At 40.3% G+C, this 15,005-nt stretch overlaps 1 protein-coding gene across 2 annotated transcripts in view; it reads right to left on the reverse strand.

Moving 5' to 3' along the window:
• Positions 1 to 15,005, reverse strand: part of SLC5A12 (solute carrier family 5 member 12) — a 47,576-nt gene that overhangs the window by 7,401 nt on the left and 25,170 nt on the right. For both annotated transcript variants that reach the window (XM_001504990.5, XM_070273464.1), the window contains 4 exons: positions 13,479 to 13,591; positions 7,878 to 7,945; positions 3,564 to 3,650; positions 1,157 to 1,326 (listed from right to left, as the gene is read on the reverse strand). In XM_001504990.5, coding sequence (XP_001505040.2) covers positions 1,157 to 1,326; positions 3,564 to 3,650; positions 7,878 to 7,945; positions 13,479 to 13,591 — 438 coding nt within the window. The remainder of the gene's footprint in view (positions 1 to 1,156; positions 1,327 to 3,563; positions 3,651 to 7,877; positions 7,946 to 13,478; positions 13,592 to 15,005) is intronic.

Consider the following 15,005-nt stretch of genomic DNA (forward strand, 5'->3'; position numbering starts at 1 on the left):
GAGAGTGTGTCCTTCCTTCTGTAGGCACATGGAGCGCTGAAGACATCTCAGCGCAGCTGTCATGAGTTCAGAAAGGTGCATGAACGTAGTGGCCGCTTGAACAGGATGGATTAGAAGCGAAGAAACGGGAGGAAGGAGGGAACCTGATAGTGCAAGGAAGGTAGCCTCCTGTCCTGCAGCTGGTAATGATGAGACCAAGAAGGTCAAGGATGACAATGGCAGTGGAGAGGAGAGGTTGTGCCAGGCCTGGAGAGATCTTCGGAATTGCAATTTGTCAAGTTATCTGGTAATTTTAAGAACATAGGACCCAGAGGAAATGGGCCAAGAACATGAAAGTGTTGATGAGAATCAGAAAAGTGCTGCCCAAAATTGAGATACTTTTCCACAAATCCTACATTTCTTAGATTTGTCCCTACACACAATTAGAGAATGCGCATTTATTAAAGCCAGGTACAGAGCTACTGGCTATATATGTCTACGCGTTTAATCCCCTCAAACACCCACTGAAGTATACACTATCACCTTCATTTTTCAGTCATGGACTCAGAGAATTCAAGAAATGACAAGTTAGTAACTGGGGTAAAGATACAGAGTGTATAAATGGGAAAAGCGAAATCCAAACCCAGTGCTTCTGATTTCAAAGGCCGTGGTCTTCTCCCCACACCATATCATCTCCTGTATTTTGGTATCTTAAATTACTTATCCCAGCCAGAAATAGAAAGGAAAACCCTTCGTTAAAGCCTGGATAGTTTGATTTAGAAGCTGTAAGTTCACAGCACGCTTCTAACTCAATATGTCCAGTTTTTCTCCTCATTTCGTTGTTCATAAACCTCTTCTACTCAGATCCTTTATTTTTTTTGAGGACACTGTTCCTCATGCCCATCCACCTATTTTCAGATCCTCCACTATTTTTTCTGTTTTGTGCTCATACCGCCAATTACCCTCTGCCACGTTCCCTCCTGTCCACAGGAATGTAGAGGCATGGACAGCTGCAGAAAGCTGGGCCCTGGGGGCTCTCTTCTATGCTTGGCACGGCCCAGAGCGATTCTCATAGGAGAGCAAGATAAGTCTCGCCAGCTTATTGCTGCAGAACGCACTTCCTCTCACCCGGTTCCCCTCTCCCTGGGACTTCGCACCGTCTTTAAGGTCAGCATACCTGCTGGTTAGCGCTGGAGGAGACATCGGTTCCGTCTCGTTCAATGAGACACACTGGTCTGTTGATAAAGGCAAGGGCCACGTCTTGGAGGCTGGTGCAGGGTAAATGAAGGCCCCAATGGCCACCCAAAATGATAAGGTGATTCCTGATATCAGCCCTCCTAGTGCACCCTTGACGAAGAGAAAGGAGAGTTAATTAGAGATTTGACCAAACCGTTGAAGGAATAATGAGATGAGGAGTCCTGTGCCTCAGAGCCTCTGACTTTCCACCCCAAATCTGGGCCACACTCGAAGCAGCCCACTCAGACCGCCTCCCTTCCCACTCCCACACTCAGCTTTACTTAGGACTAACGTGTTTCTTAAATGAAGACACGGGAGGGCTTTATAGTGGTCATTATATTTAGATTTCTGGGAGAAAATTTTTCTCTCTCCTTTTGACTTTTTTCTCTTATCACTTAAAAACTGTTGAAATCTCAACTCCCAGTAGGAGAATTTCAGAAGTTCGGGTAGTCCTCAAATAATGGAGACAATGTGGTCACTTTTCATCGACAGCCGTTCTAAGCCATTAAACGTAAACGTTTACTCTTCTGACTCCCAAGCTTGGGGTTTTTGTTTGAGTCTAAATACTATCCAGTGTATCTACTACTCCTGTCATTTAAGGGTTATATTTCTTGACAAACAGTGAAGAGTCAATGAGTCATTTCTCCTCTAATGGAGACAGAACAGCGTAGCAGAGACCAGGACCACAGGAATAGGAAATCTGGATGCTCCTCAGCCTCTGCTAGGTAGCTGAGCCTTCTCTGTGAGAAAAACAGCTTGTTGTTTTCTCTATTTATTCAGAAAAAAACTTCCTCAATAACAGCAGCACAATGTTTGGTTCGTTACTGTTTGGGGAAACTAAAGCAATGCATGGGATTTGAATATGTGTGCCACGGTCTAGACCAGGGGTCCAAAAACTTCTATTATAAACAGCCAGCTCATAAATATGCTAGGCTTTGTGGGCCGTACAGTGTCTGTCACAACTACTCGAGTCTGCCATTGTAGCACAGAAACAGCCATAGACAATACACAAACAAAGAAGTGGCTGTGTTCCAGTAAAACGTTATGGGCAGTGAAATGCGAATTTCACATAATATTCATGTGTTATGAAATATTCTTCTTGTGATTTTTTTTTCCAACAGTTTAAAAATGTCAAAACTGTTTTCAGCTTGCAAGCCATACCAAAAGCAATAATTTCACCTATCTTTTCTTTGCTTACACCTTGTATTCCTGGGCTTAAGAAACAGGAAATAAGAAAAAAAATTCAAAAACTAATGTAGAACAAGGTGGTTTTCCTGACTAAATAGAAGGACCATAATCCACTAACATAGACAAAAAATTGATGTTTAGAATGTACTATGATGCTATGTAGCTAGTTGTTAGTATTTTGTGGCTATGATGTTACTTTCCCTCATATTATTTCCCCAAGGACATAAGTGTCCTTGTCAACCTCAATATCAGAAAAGGTCATTAAAACAAAGTGTCTCCTAGTAGCAGAGGAAGTACTACACGTCCCCAGATGCCCCTGTTTATCCCCTCTCTTCACCTAGCCCCACAAGATTGATCTAGAATAGAGGTCAATAAGGGTCAGGGAGCCACAGAGATCTAATTAGGTGTACCATGTGACTGCCTATAGCATATTAAAAAAATATGCACAGAGTCAGGTTTTCTGGAGTCTAAAGATTTTCTAAAAATATATGCATGTAAGTGTATGGATGGCAATAAGTGAAAAACTGGCAATTTTGCTAGATTGAGAAAAGTATCATAGCTTAAATATTTTAAAAACTAGTATATTATTTTTCCAAATAAATGTTCATTTTTATTTATACTTACCACACAGTCATGCAACCAACATTTACTTAAAGATATGTGATTAGCTTGTCAGCCAACAAAACCAAGAAGATTCATATGTCAGAAGACACCAAGCTTGTCTGCTCTCCCTTTCCTAAATTAGTTCATTAACGTAGTTATGATTTTACATAACTAAATAGAGAAAAAAATGAAATTTACAATTTCTTTAAGTTTTCACAATTGTGTTTTAAATTAAACTATTTCTGAACTCAAATCTATTTTAAATTTCACTTTGTGGGCCTTTAATTTGGAGAAGAGAGTTTAAACCCCAAAGAGTCAGCTTTGATGCCCTGACACACAGTGTTTCTTGATCACCTCTTACTTTCCTTGCTTTCTGCTTCGAAAAAGCCTTCCCTGAAGTCAGAGAGAGGAGGGCTCGTGCTCTGTTGTGGAAAGAAGCTACAGTTTTTCTGTTAATAAGGACAAATGGCCTTGTTAACAGAAGGAGTGAAAGGAGAGAGGAAACACCTGGGGCCCAGTCTTAACTGGGAGTCGTGAGAGAAGAGAAAGACTCTTACCTTCCAGTTCACGAAAGGGAACAGGATGCCCAGAGAGAACAGGCCCAGCATGGGCCCCCCGCACATGCCGTGGATGCTGAGGGCAGCCTGTGGGGCACAGCAGATCAGATAAACACCTCCACTCCCCTGATCCCCCGGCCCACCTGGGACCAGCTCTCCCTTGGACCTGAGATAAAATTCAGTCCTAGTCCTGACTGTGTCACTCATTATATGGCTTCTGGAAATCATTTCTCCTTTCTGGGCTCCATTATAGGCATTTTGTAAAATAATAAAAACACCTGTACATAGAAACATGCATTTGTGTATGTGTGTGTGAGAGAGATATGGAAATGCCTTTGTCAAACTCCCTCAATTTCCAAAGAAGATAGAGCCGTAAAAACGGGATATGGAGCATCCAATGGCCTCCCCACCTTGTCCCAACTTAATGCTTCAACATTGTTGAGGTGTTCTGGGTGGGATGACAGGAGTAGGGTAACAATTATTATCAAAATGATAGAATTGCTCAAACTAAGAACAGCTGATAAGCTGTGTAAGATATGAGACATAAATTATAGATATATTTATTTGGTACATAAACAAATCAATGAGTTCCAGCTTGAGGGAAAACTATATCAACCAAATCCAACTTACCTGTTAGTGAGCCCAGCGAGTTGGCAAGCAGCTTTCATTAAACTAATAGCCTATCAACCTAGAGCCTTGTGCCATGGCCTTCCAAGAGTCTGGAGCATACACATGCACTGACATGCATGCAAGTAAGCATGTGCACACGTCCTTGCACACACACTCACACACACATAAAGCTACTCTGCAATGCAGCCATATCTAGTGCTATCAATGCAACTGGACGGCTCTTCGATCAAGGGGTTTAGATTATTCCAGATCTTATACATCTGAGATCTTATATATCTCATGTCTGTTGGGCACCACCTATGTGCCAGGTAATCAAGATGAACTTCCCAGGAACCCAAAGTAAATGACCTCATTTACTCCTCACCATTACCCTGTTTAGTAGGTATCACTAAGCAGATTTTATAGACAAGAAAATTGGAGTGACAGAAACATACTAAAGGCATAATTCCATTTAGAAAGTGGCAGATGAGAGATTCAAAATATTTAAACTAGTTTTTTTTGGATCTAAAACCCACATTTTGTCTCCTAAAGACCATCTTAAAAAAAACAACGAGTCAAAAGCACAGACCAAACCCATCATAATGGCCTGCATTTTTTGTTTAAGGAAAAACTGTTCTTGAAAAATTCCATCATCAATAGTTGTAATATCTGGATTCTGATTTTGGCTTTGCCTCCATAACTGTGATCTGGAGAATCTTCTGTTATTAACGCAGATTCATTCTACTTCAGAGTCTTCTTTCTCTACGAAAAATTAAGAAATAGGACCAAGGGGCCTTCAAGTCCTCTCCAAGCTCTAAAGTAAGTTCTTTTTTCCAGAAAGATGAGCTGCAAAGCATTGTTATGATTGATTTCCAGGTTAACTTTTAGAGACGTCAATGCCACAAATAGTCTTTTGACAAGACAGTGGCAGACAGGACTAAAAGTGATACTTCTCTCCAATGTCGATGCTAATCTAATATTCTTGACATTCCCTCTGCTGATTGATAGCATGAATTCCTAGCTGCCATCGTTGCTGGATTTGGAAGCTAATTTACTAACAATTATACGGGGGAGTCAATAAGTCAGGAGAGTTGTTTATCTTCCCCTTTGGGGGAAGAAAATTTACAGTTTCTTGCAAAGTCATTAGCCAATATGCCTCCAGAAATAAAGGTCTTCATTTGATAGAGAGAAAGAAAAATCCAAGAGTTTCTCGATTTAAAAAATATGTATATCTGTAGTGTACAAAATGAATCTTCATTTTCTCTTTCTTTCTGTTGTCGTCGTTAAGCATGCTCAGTGGGAGGAATACTCAAAGCTCACCCAGCAGCCTTCTCCTCCACGGCCAAATCTCATCTCAGCTCCTCCTGCAAGGACACGGCCACGGCTGATGACCTGTGTTTGGGGGTTGGAGGTGCCTGACTGAGGCTTAGCTTTCTCACGTGTCAAGTGAGGATCACAATCCCAGCTTCCTGTGGGCCTTATGAGTATTCAGTGTGCAATCCAAGAGAAAGCTCAGAACAGTGCCTGAGCACTCTGGAGGACATGACAAGTGCCCCCCAAAGGGTTATCTACTATTATTATTACGTTATAATCATTGTTATTACCTAGAGGCATGCCATTTGATTGTTGGACTGTTTTGAGATTCGGAAAGCACCTTCTTAAGCTGAGATACAGACGTGCCTGAAAGTCATTACAGCCCTTAGTAGGACTAGCTGATAGTCATTAGAGAGCCGCCTGGAGAGAAGGGCCTCTCCCCAAGGGAGCTCTGCAAATCACTGGGCAACAGGCAACGGGAGCTCTGTGCAGCTATTCTCTGTCCCCCGCCCCATTCTCCTCCCACCCCACCCTGAACAGGCGGGTCTATGGTCACGTATTTACAGTGAAACAGGTGTCTTTACTGTGGGTCTTCCCAGAGCCTTCACTGTGCTCACGGGGGCTGTGGATTTCTGAGGGGCGAATGCAGGGGGCAGCACTTCCCCAAAGCCTACGCCTTTGGAAATTTTCACTCTTGGAACGTTTCACAGGATGAGGGTCTCCAGATCCCACTTTGTAAAATCCTAAACTAAAACACTGAAAGAGCCTTTGTTTCAGGAGCTGAAGGCTGCCTGCCCCCAGGCCCACCGGCAAACACACGCCGTGAATGTGGGTTGGCGTGGTGAACACAACGTTTAACTGGGCTCTAGCCTCACACTGGGGAACCTGCTTTCCATCTCCCCATATCTAAAACCTGCATGTGAATGTTGTTCCATTCGATTTAATGTAGCTGAGCCCTTCAGAAAATTAAATAGGGGAATTACGGTTGTCCTCCTGCCACCTGTCAAGTTCAGAGAACTGAGAGGCCATCTTAGAGACAAATACCTCTCCCAGGAAACACAAGATCAGAGTTTTCATTCCCTGCCTACCAGAATCTCCTGTACTGTGTGAACAGGGAGGCACACATTTTAACCAATCAAGAATGTGGGCCCAGCATACCTGTTTGCATAAGGACAAGCAGATGAGAGCATCGGCCATAACTGCCTCCTCACCATGGCCCAGGTCTCACCCCAGACTGGGAGGAGTCCTGGTCTATTCTGGACCCCTCTAGACCTCAACTGCAAATAGGCTTAAAATGCAAATATCTCTGGAAGAAAACAATTTGGTGATTTGAATGCAAGAGAATTATCACTTAGTCACTTAACTCTCCCAGACATAGTTCGCTGAAGCTTAAGTTGGAAATAATGGACCCTATGTAAACAGTCATTGGAAGGATCAAGAAAGAGACACTGCTCTGGGAACTAGAACAAATGCTCTAAAAGTCAGTGATTACTACTCTCTTACGCTTGTTCATTTCTTCATTTAAGTGACATTTATTGAAAACCTGTGTCATGCCAAGAAAATATAAAGGGTGTCCAAATTATGCAAAGATACAAATGGGATAGAGAGGGTTGAAGTAGAATCAGAAAACTTGCTTCTCTCATGCTGCTTTGGGAGTGGGGGCCATTTGTGGAGGGGGGAGGTGACTCAGGAGATGGGTCACAAACCTGGCTCAGCCACTAACTAGCTGTGAGAACCTGAGCAGGATACTGCCACTCTTTTCTGTAATCATCTACAAAATGAAGAGACTGAAACATTCTCTTTAAGGCTCCTTCTAGCGCTGACATCTAATGGCACCGGAAGTTGGACATACAGGAGGCCGTTCAGCCTGGACAACAGATAGAGGTGGGTTCATATCCCAGCCCCACCACTCTTTAACCACGTGGTCTGGGGGCACTTACTTCACCTCCTTACTTCTTAGTTCCTTCGTCCGTAAAATCAGTGCATTAGTCACACTACCTCTTAGAGAAGCGATGAAGATTCAATGAGGCAAAATATTTGGGACTGCACCTGGAACACACTAAGTGTTCTACTAATGTTAATTACTGTTTTTTTACTATTATAATTATCATTACCACTTTTATTTCAGGATCATAAATTCTCAGATCTGGATTTTAAAAGGGTGTCTAATTTTATTACAGTGTACCTTGTCACTGAGTCCTATTACTAGTTTTTAATAGTTTCCCCATCTGAAAATAATTTTGGTTGAAATTTTACATGTCTGTTTAATTTGGACCCAGTATCAGAGAGTCTTAGCGTTTGGGACTTGGAGGAATAGGCAAAGCATTAGAAAAGAAAATGGGTAAAAAGTTGCTATGAAGTCCAATGTGTCTTTTCCCCTTCTTTCATTACCTGTATGACGCCCCCCATGAGGGACGCAGCCATGGCCATGGAGGTACACAGCACACCAAACAAGAGACCTGCAAGAAGGGAAACTCGTGACCATGAGCAAGCTGGCTGGCAGGGATTCCCGGCGCCCCTGCCCAGCACCGTCTGAGGAAGCCCTCGGGGAGGGGATCTCAGCAAGAACTGTCCTCCCCACTCAGCCAGCACGAGCCCCAGGAAGGGCATTTGGGGGACTTTTCTCCCAAACACATGCTTTCCTAGGTCAGGCAGAATGAGCTGGAATCCAGCCTCCAGCGATTTTTTCTTCCAGGATTCAAGAAGAAAACCATCATGCGGAAGCAACATGAAAATCTGGAAAAGGCACTAGTTTAGACTAATCCAGACTAAGTTAGTGGGAATGAATCCCATTTCGACCACTCACCAACAATCAGCTGAAGGAGAAGTTAATAACGTCTCTGGGATTCAGATAGTATTTCATCTTTAGAATGGCTAAATATCTATACACTTTACCTCACAGGTTCTGCAAGTCTGGAAAGACTTTCTGGTCTTTTCCCTTAGTGCTTTATTCATTCCTTCCCGGGGCCCTTAGTCTCTCACGCAATGATCTGTTTGTTGACATGTCTATGTTGGAGCGCTGTAAGGGCCACCAGGCACTGCTCCAAAGCACCTCTGGAGGCAGAAGTTCCCTCTGAGGCAACCGGTACATGCGACTTAGTCATCTTTTTAAGATGATGCCTTCTTTTAAGCCATATTTGTAAAAGACCTTTGTTTAAAAATCATTTAAACGTACATTCAATTCCCATTATAACTTATAACATAAATAAGAGAGGGAGCGAGTGAGAGATACAAAGGGCTGGAGATAGAGACAGTGGCAAAGTGGAGAGAAAATGATTTTGTTCTTTCTATTTGAAATTCTCTCTCAGCTAAATATCTCACTGAGTTCCCAGTGTGACTATTAATTCAACGTTGTTGAGTACTGACCACAGGTCAGGCACTTTACTAGCTGCCAGTGCTATAAGGTCAGAGCCTAATTCCTGCCCCAAAGATCTCACATTCTAGGAAGGGACCACACATAAATAAATTAATTTATCCAACAAATACATGTATTTGTTGATATACAACAAATATCCCTGAGAACAGTGTCTGGTGCCTGGCAAGCCCTATGTGTTTGTCATTATTATTATTATTTTATTTCAGGTTTAGGACATGATATTCATGATGTTTATTGTCAGGAACTCACTCAAATTGAAATCAGCCTATCAGCTTTTGATGCCATAATTTTCAACTTCTCAATAAGACGCAGAAAAATAAGAAAACTCACAACATACTGAAAATCAAGTCTGATCAATAAACACTTTTAAGAATTCTAAAATTGTTCTGATTATCTTTAAGGATGATAGACTAGATTGCAAAAAACAACGTTTGCCCTGATTCCGTATTCTCGATGGATAAGGACAACTCCACCTCCCTGAAGAAAATAACAAAAGACATGTTTTCTCTCTACTATGGGTGGCCCCCTTGCTGGGCCAGCACGTATCAAATTAAAGTCTAGGCAGTCATCCTTCAACCCTGGGGTTCTACTTTTTTTGTGCTGATTGATTGATTGAGTCAGTCGGCCCCCAGCCCCAAATCTTTATACTGCTACTAGATTGCAATCAATAGCAACCTGCAAGGCAGGAAGTTGTGGGGAACTTGCTGGGGGTTCCATAAAGACCTAGAGTGTATGGCCTCACAGACAAAAAAGTAGATATGGGAGAGAGAGAGCTCCACAGATGCAGCAAATGCTGTGGATTTTCCCAGTGCTACATCAGCTCAGAGGATCAGACAACAAACAATGGGCATAGGAGAAACTCTTGCCTCGATCCAGCAGATTCATAATATCTGCTGGAAACTGGGAATTGTCCTGGGAGTAATGCCCATCTGCCTGCCGTTAGCTCTAACTCATTATGCAAGATGGTGAATAGAATCAAGGTAACTCAGATACCCAGGTAATGAACATGTGGTCAGCATTGATCTCTCTTTGTTCAAGGATAAGTACAAAGAAAAAGAAATATGGGATCTATGGCAAAATGTTGTCAAACAAGGGCGTGAATATATTAACCTAAAAGCTCAAACAGAGAGTATGCTTTCTGCAAATAATTTATCTTAGGAACAAGAAAAGAAAGCATTTTGAGAAACTGTTTGGCAATCTCAATATGAGGCAAAAATACAGACTTAGTGAAGACACAAGTACAGGTCAAGAGAAAACAAATGAGATGGAAAAACAGCAAGACAGGGTGCAACACCAGTAAGTTTAGGTGAAGATGGGTCCAGGTGTGATAAGAAAGGACTGCAAGGGCTGTAAAAATCATGATAGTTGACCAAGCACTTACACTCCTGGATATTTACCAAAGAGAAGTGAAAACATGTTCACGAAAAGATTTGTACAAGCATTCTTAGTGGCTCTATTCATTATACCCTCAAAACGGCTCCAGTCCACCCATAGAAGTAGAAGTTTAAAGAGATGGTACACCCACACAATTTCATACCACTCAGGAATAAGAAGGACAAACTACTGATGCACAAAACAACATGGATAAATCTCAAAAAACATTATGCGGAGTGAAAGGAGTCTTACAAAAAAGAGCGCATACTGTGTGATTCCATTTATATGAAATTTTAGAAAAGGTACAACTAATCTACGGAGGAAAATATCAAAACAGCACTTGCCCCTTGAGGGGAGTGGGAGCAGGGATTGACTGGAATGAGCAAGGGAGGACTTCCCAGGGTGATGGTAAAGCTTTATATCTTTAGTGGTTGGGTCACACAAGTGCATGCATTTGTCAAAACTCAGCAAATGTATACTTAACGTTTGTCCATTTTATTGTAGGCGAATTTTACATAAAAAACTTTAAACAGTTACTGAATTCTAGTTAGTAATATATATGCTAAAATAATTAGTGGGAAGTGTATTGATGTCTGCAATTTACTTTTAAATGTATCAAATATTTGAAGGATTAATGGATGGATAGCGAGCTGGATGGATACGTGAAAAAGCAAGTTTAGGAAAATATTAATGGAGAATCTAGGTGGCATAATATGGGAATTTGTGGCAAAGGTCTTTAAAGTTTGCTGTATGATTAGTTTTTTTATAATAAAATGTAAGGAACAAAACACAGTAGCAGAATTAAAATCATTATTTTTAAGACATTTTCTTTGTGGAGAACCACAGTAACATTGAGAAAAAACTTAAGTTCTTCAAGTTTGCAGAGGAAAAGGACAAAGTTATGAATATAAGAGAAAAGGTGAAGGATATGGAGAGCAAACAACACAAACTGGGAGAACACAAGAATAAGGAGATGATAAAACTGTCAATATTTGCAGCCAATAAATACACTTACTAGAAAATCAGTTAAAATTTTGAGAATCAACAAGAGTTGGATAAATGGCCCAATACATGCTTTACAAAATAAAAACAAACAAAAAGGTACAGCTTTTCCACAGTGACGATAAACAGTTTAGAAGATATGGCAAAAGCATCCCATTCATAATATCAGTAAAAGGAAAAGAAGGAGGAGGGAGAGGACGGAGAAGAGAAGGAGGGGGAGGGCAACAAGGAAGGGGGGTGGGAGGAGGAGGAAGGGGGGGAGGGGGGGAAGCTTAAGAAGGAAGCCATGAGCATGATGAATATCTAAGAGAGGAAATATATTATTAAATGGAAACATAAATGCTACCACTAGTTGGAAAGCTTACACAGATGGCACTTCTTCCCAAATATATTTTTAGGTTTAATGCAACCCCATTGGGCTGGGGTACAGCTGGGTGACATGCAATAAATTATATTAAAGTTCATCTGAAAGAATAAATAAGCATGAAGAACTAAAACATTTTTTTCATAAAAAAAGAAAAGTAACAGTAGAAAATTTTAAAATTTTAAACTTAAAAAAACGTGACAAAGTAGCTCTACCAGATATTTGAAATAAAACACAACAAAACTATAACATAAGACAAGCTAGTATTAGTCCTGCAATTGATAAATTTTAAATTTAATTGAATGAAAATAAGTATATATTATGAAATATATTCTTATGGATGAAAGAATTTTATATTGTATATTATTATGATTAAAAATAGTAAAAACCACTGAAGAATATTGGATTAATTAATGATGCTGAGAAAATTAGCTACATAAGACAAAGAACAATTTAGATCCTCATCATAAATCATAAATCAAGTAATTTAAAGATATTGAATATTAAACATGAAATATAAAATTACTTAAAATCTATAGGGAAATATATAAATGGGTTTTGAATGGGAAGAAATTTGTAAGCATAAAGAAATGGATGAAATAGTTAAAGAAATTATAATATGCATGATCACATATAATATTATAATTTCTACACATCAAAATGTATTTTAAAAAGATCTGGGAGATGTTCTGCAAAATGCAAAGACCACATTTCTTTTAGATATGAAGAGATTTTACAAATAAAATTTCTAATATCTCATCAACAAACAGCCCAAATAGATTCTTCACAAAGAAATACAAATGGCTACTTATCATCTGAAAAATGTTCAAATTCCCTATAAATCAAAAAATGTAAATTAAAGCAAAAACGTGATGTTATTTTGCCCATGAATTTGGCCAGCTTTTAAAAATACTAATATCAAGAGCACAGAGAACTATGTCACCACTCGCTGCTGCCATACATGATGTCCTTGGACCTTGTCGGAACTATTTTTCTTAAGAATTGTCAATGAGTTTGTATTATTTGATCAGGTAATTCTCTTTTGGAAGTTTGTACTCAAGAAAAAAAAATTACAGATGCAGTTAAAGATTCATGTACATGAGTTTCATGACAATATCACGAAAAAATGAAAAAATAATTCAAAAAGTAACAATAACAAAAATAAGAAAATAAGCTATTTTATAGAGTATTAAACAATCACTCAAAAACCATGTTTTCAAAGAATACATACATGACACAGGAAAACGCTCACTAAAATATGCTAGGAAAAAAATAACCAAGAACAAAATTAAATATAATTTTATTTAAAAAGTACATATATTTTCCAAAATTACCTACATTTTCTATAATAGGTAAATAAGCATATAATTTGTTTAAACTTATAAAGAAGCAAACTTTGTAACACTATAACTCAATATGATAAGTGCCACAGTGATTATAAACATAATTCGCAATTATAAAATTAAGCAAGGAATAATTATTCTTTGAGTTGAGATTACTAGGAGTTTGGTAATAAAGGATTCTTTAGAAAAGAGGTTGGTTTTCTTAGACAAAGTGACTGGTCATGGTGAGCAGAACATCTTCCCATGTAGAGGGACTAAAATGATCAGTACAGAGCAAAATCAAGAGATCTGGCGGATCTAGAGTTTAGGGTGAGCACAGAGGAGCGTGGAAAATAAGGTTGGTGAAAGGTAAGCTACCTGGCCATTCTTTCCCGGTACTCGTGGAAGTACAAGAATCTACATGTGAGGTTCCTCGTGTATCTCAGTGTGCATTTGTGCCTGTAGGAGTGTCCTGAATAGCATGTGCAGGATTTTGACATGTACCCCATGTACATTTCATGACGTGGAAGAGCAGATCCACCAGCTGTACCTACATAAGCCTTTACTGATCCAGGTGCTCAGCTTGTCGGAGAGATGGGGAAAACAACTCTTGACAAAATCCTCGAAGGTCACTGTTGCTAAGGCATTGATGCTGGCAGCCACGGTGCTGCAGGGAGAGAAAAGCGAGAACACAGTCCAAGCTAAATAAAGCTGACCAGCTTGCCCTGTTGTCCAGGGCAAGTAGACAAGGCAGGGCTTTAGAAAACACAGATGCAGACATGTCCTTATTCTCGGACTCCCAAGGAACTATGTGGCCTGTCTGCTCACTCCTCAAAGCTGCTTCTGTCCTTAATGCCCTTTGATTTCTTCCTCAGACTCCAGGAAGACGCTGGGCTTTCACATTCTAACTTCCACTAATTCCCCTTAGACATTAAATGAGTTAGCAGGCAGTAGCAGAGAGACTGTGTGTGTGTGTGTGTTTAGGCTGGACTTGAGGCAGAGAGTAGTGACTATCCTCATCTAGGAGTCAGCACAGTTTGCAGTTAATCATTCATTCCTTCATTCCTTCACGTATGCGTCCGTTCATTCTGGGTGCTAGGCATACAGTGGTGAACCAGGAAGACGTAGACCTTACACTCTACTTAGTGACATAGACATTTAACAGCCAATTATACGCTTGATGACCATGCTTATGAAGGAAAATGACAAGGTGCCATGAGAGGATGTCTTGCAGAGACCTAAACCGAGATGAAGTTAGGAGATTCTTCCTTAGGAAGTGATGGTTAGGATAGGCACTGAAAGGACCCATGCAAATTGGGGAAAAGATGGTCAAGAATAAAGGAAAATTACATTTAAATGCCACAAGGTAGAAAGCTTGTTGCATCCAACAAACTGAAACCAGCAGAGTGGCTAGAATGCAATTAGTTAGGGAGACAGGCAAACGGCGAGACTGAGAAGAGGGAAAGCCACAGCTGCGTGACAACTCGGATATCCTCTCTCCAACTGTCCAACCAGAGTGCAGTCTCGTGCTCTAAAACTCACTCAGGTGAAGAGGACCTGAAAGTGGGGGTTTTCTTTGCAGAATAGCAGGAAAGCTTATTTAATTCCTCAGACACATCAGGACTATTTTAGCTAGTAGACTAGATATCTATATTAAATTCCTGTGATGCAAAGTCACCACCACAAATTTCTGGGGAAGAAACAAGCTGATGAACAAAACCTGGCCAGCTGTGTGTAAGTTTTCCATTGATATTCATTAGCTGATTACTTTGCTGTCCTCCGTGCTCATTGGAAGACAAGCTACAGCTTGTCTTCCAATGTCTTCCATGTCTTCCAATGGCATGGAAGAAAATTTTAACTTTCCCTTTTTTCTGTAATGCAAAATAATAGGACCATTAATTTTAGCTGTAGGTTACTTCAGTTGGAATAGTTCCAGGCCAATCTTGTGCAAGAGTTACAAATTCCTGCCCTAAATGACAGATGTAGCAGGTAGAAACTTCCTAAGACCCATTTCTGGAAAGTGAAACTCTAAGTACTTCAGGGTACCATTCTCATTTTCCTGAGAATCAAGGCATGGTTTA

The sequence above is a fragment of the Equus caballus genome, chromosome 7, assembly GCF_041296265.1.
Source record: "Equus caballus isolate H_3958 breed thoroughbred chromosome 7, TB-T2T, whole genome shotgun sequence".
Taxonomy (NCBI): domain Eukaryota; kingdom Metazoa; phylum Chordata; class Mammalia; order Perissodactyla; family Equidae; genus Equus; species Equus caballus.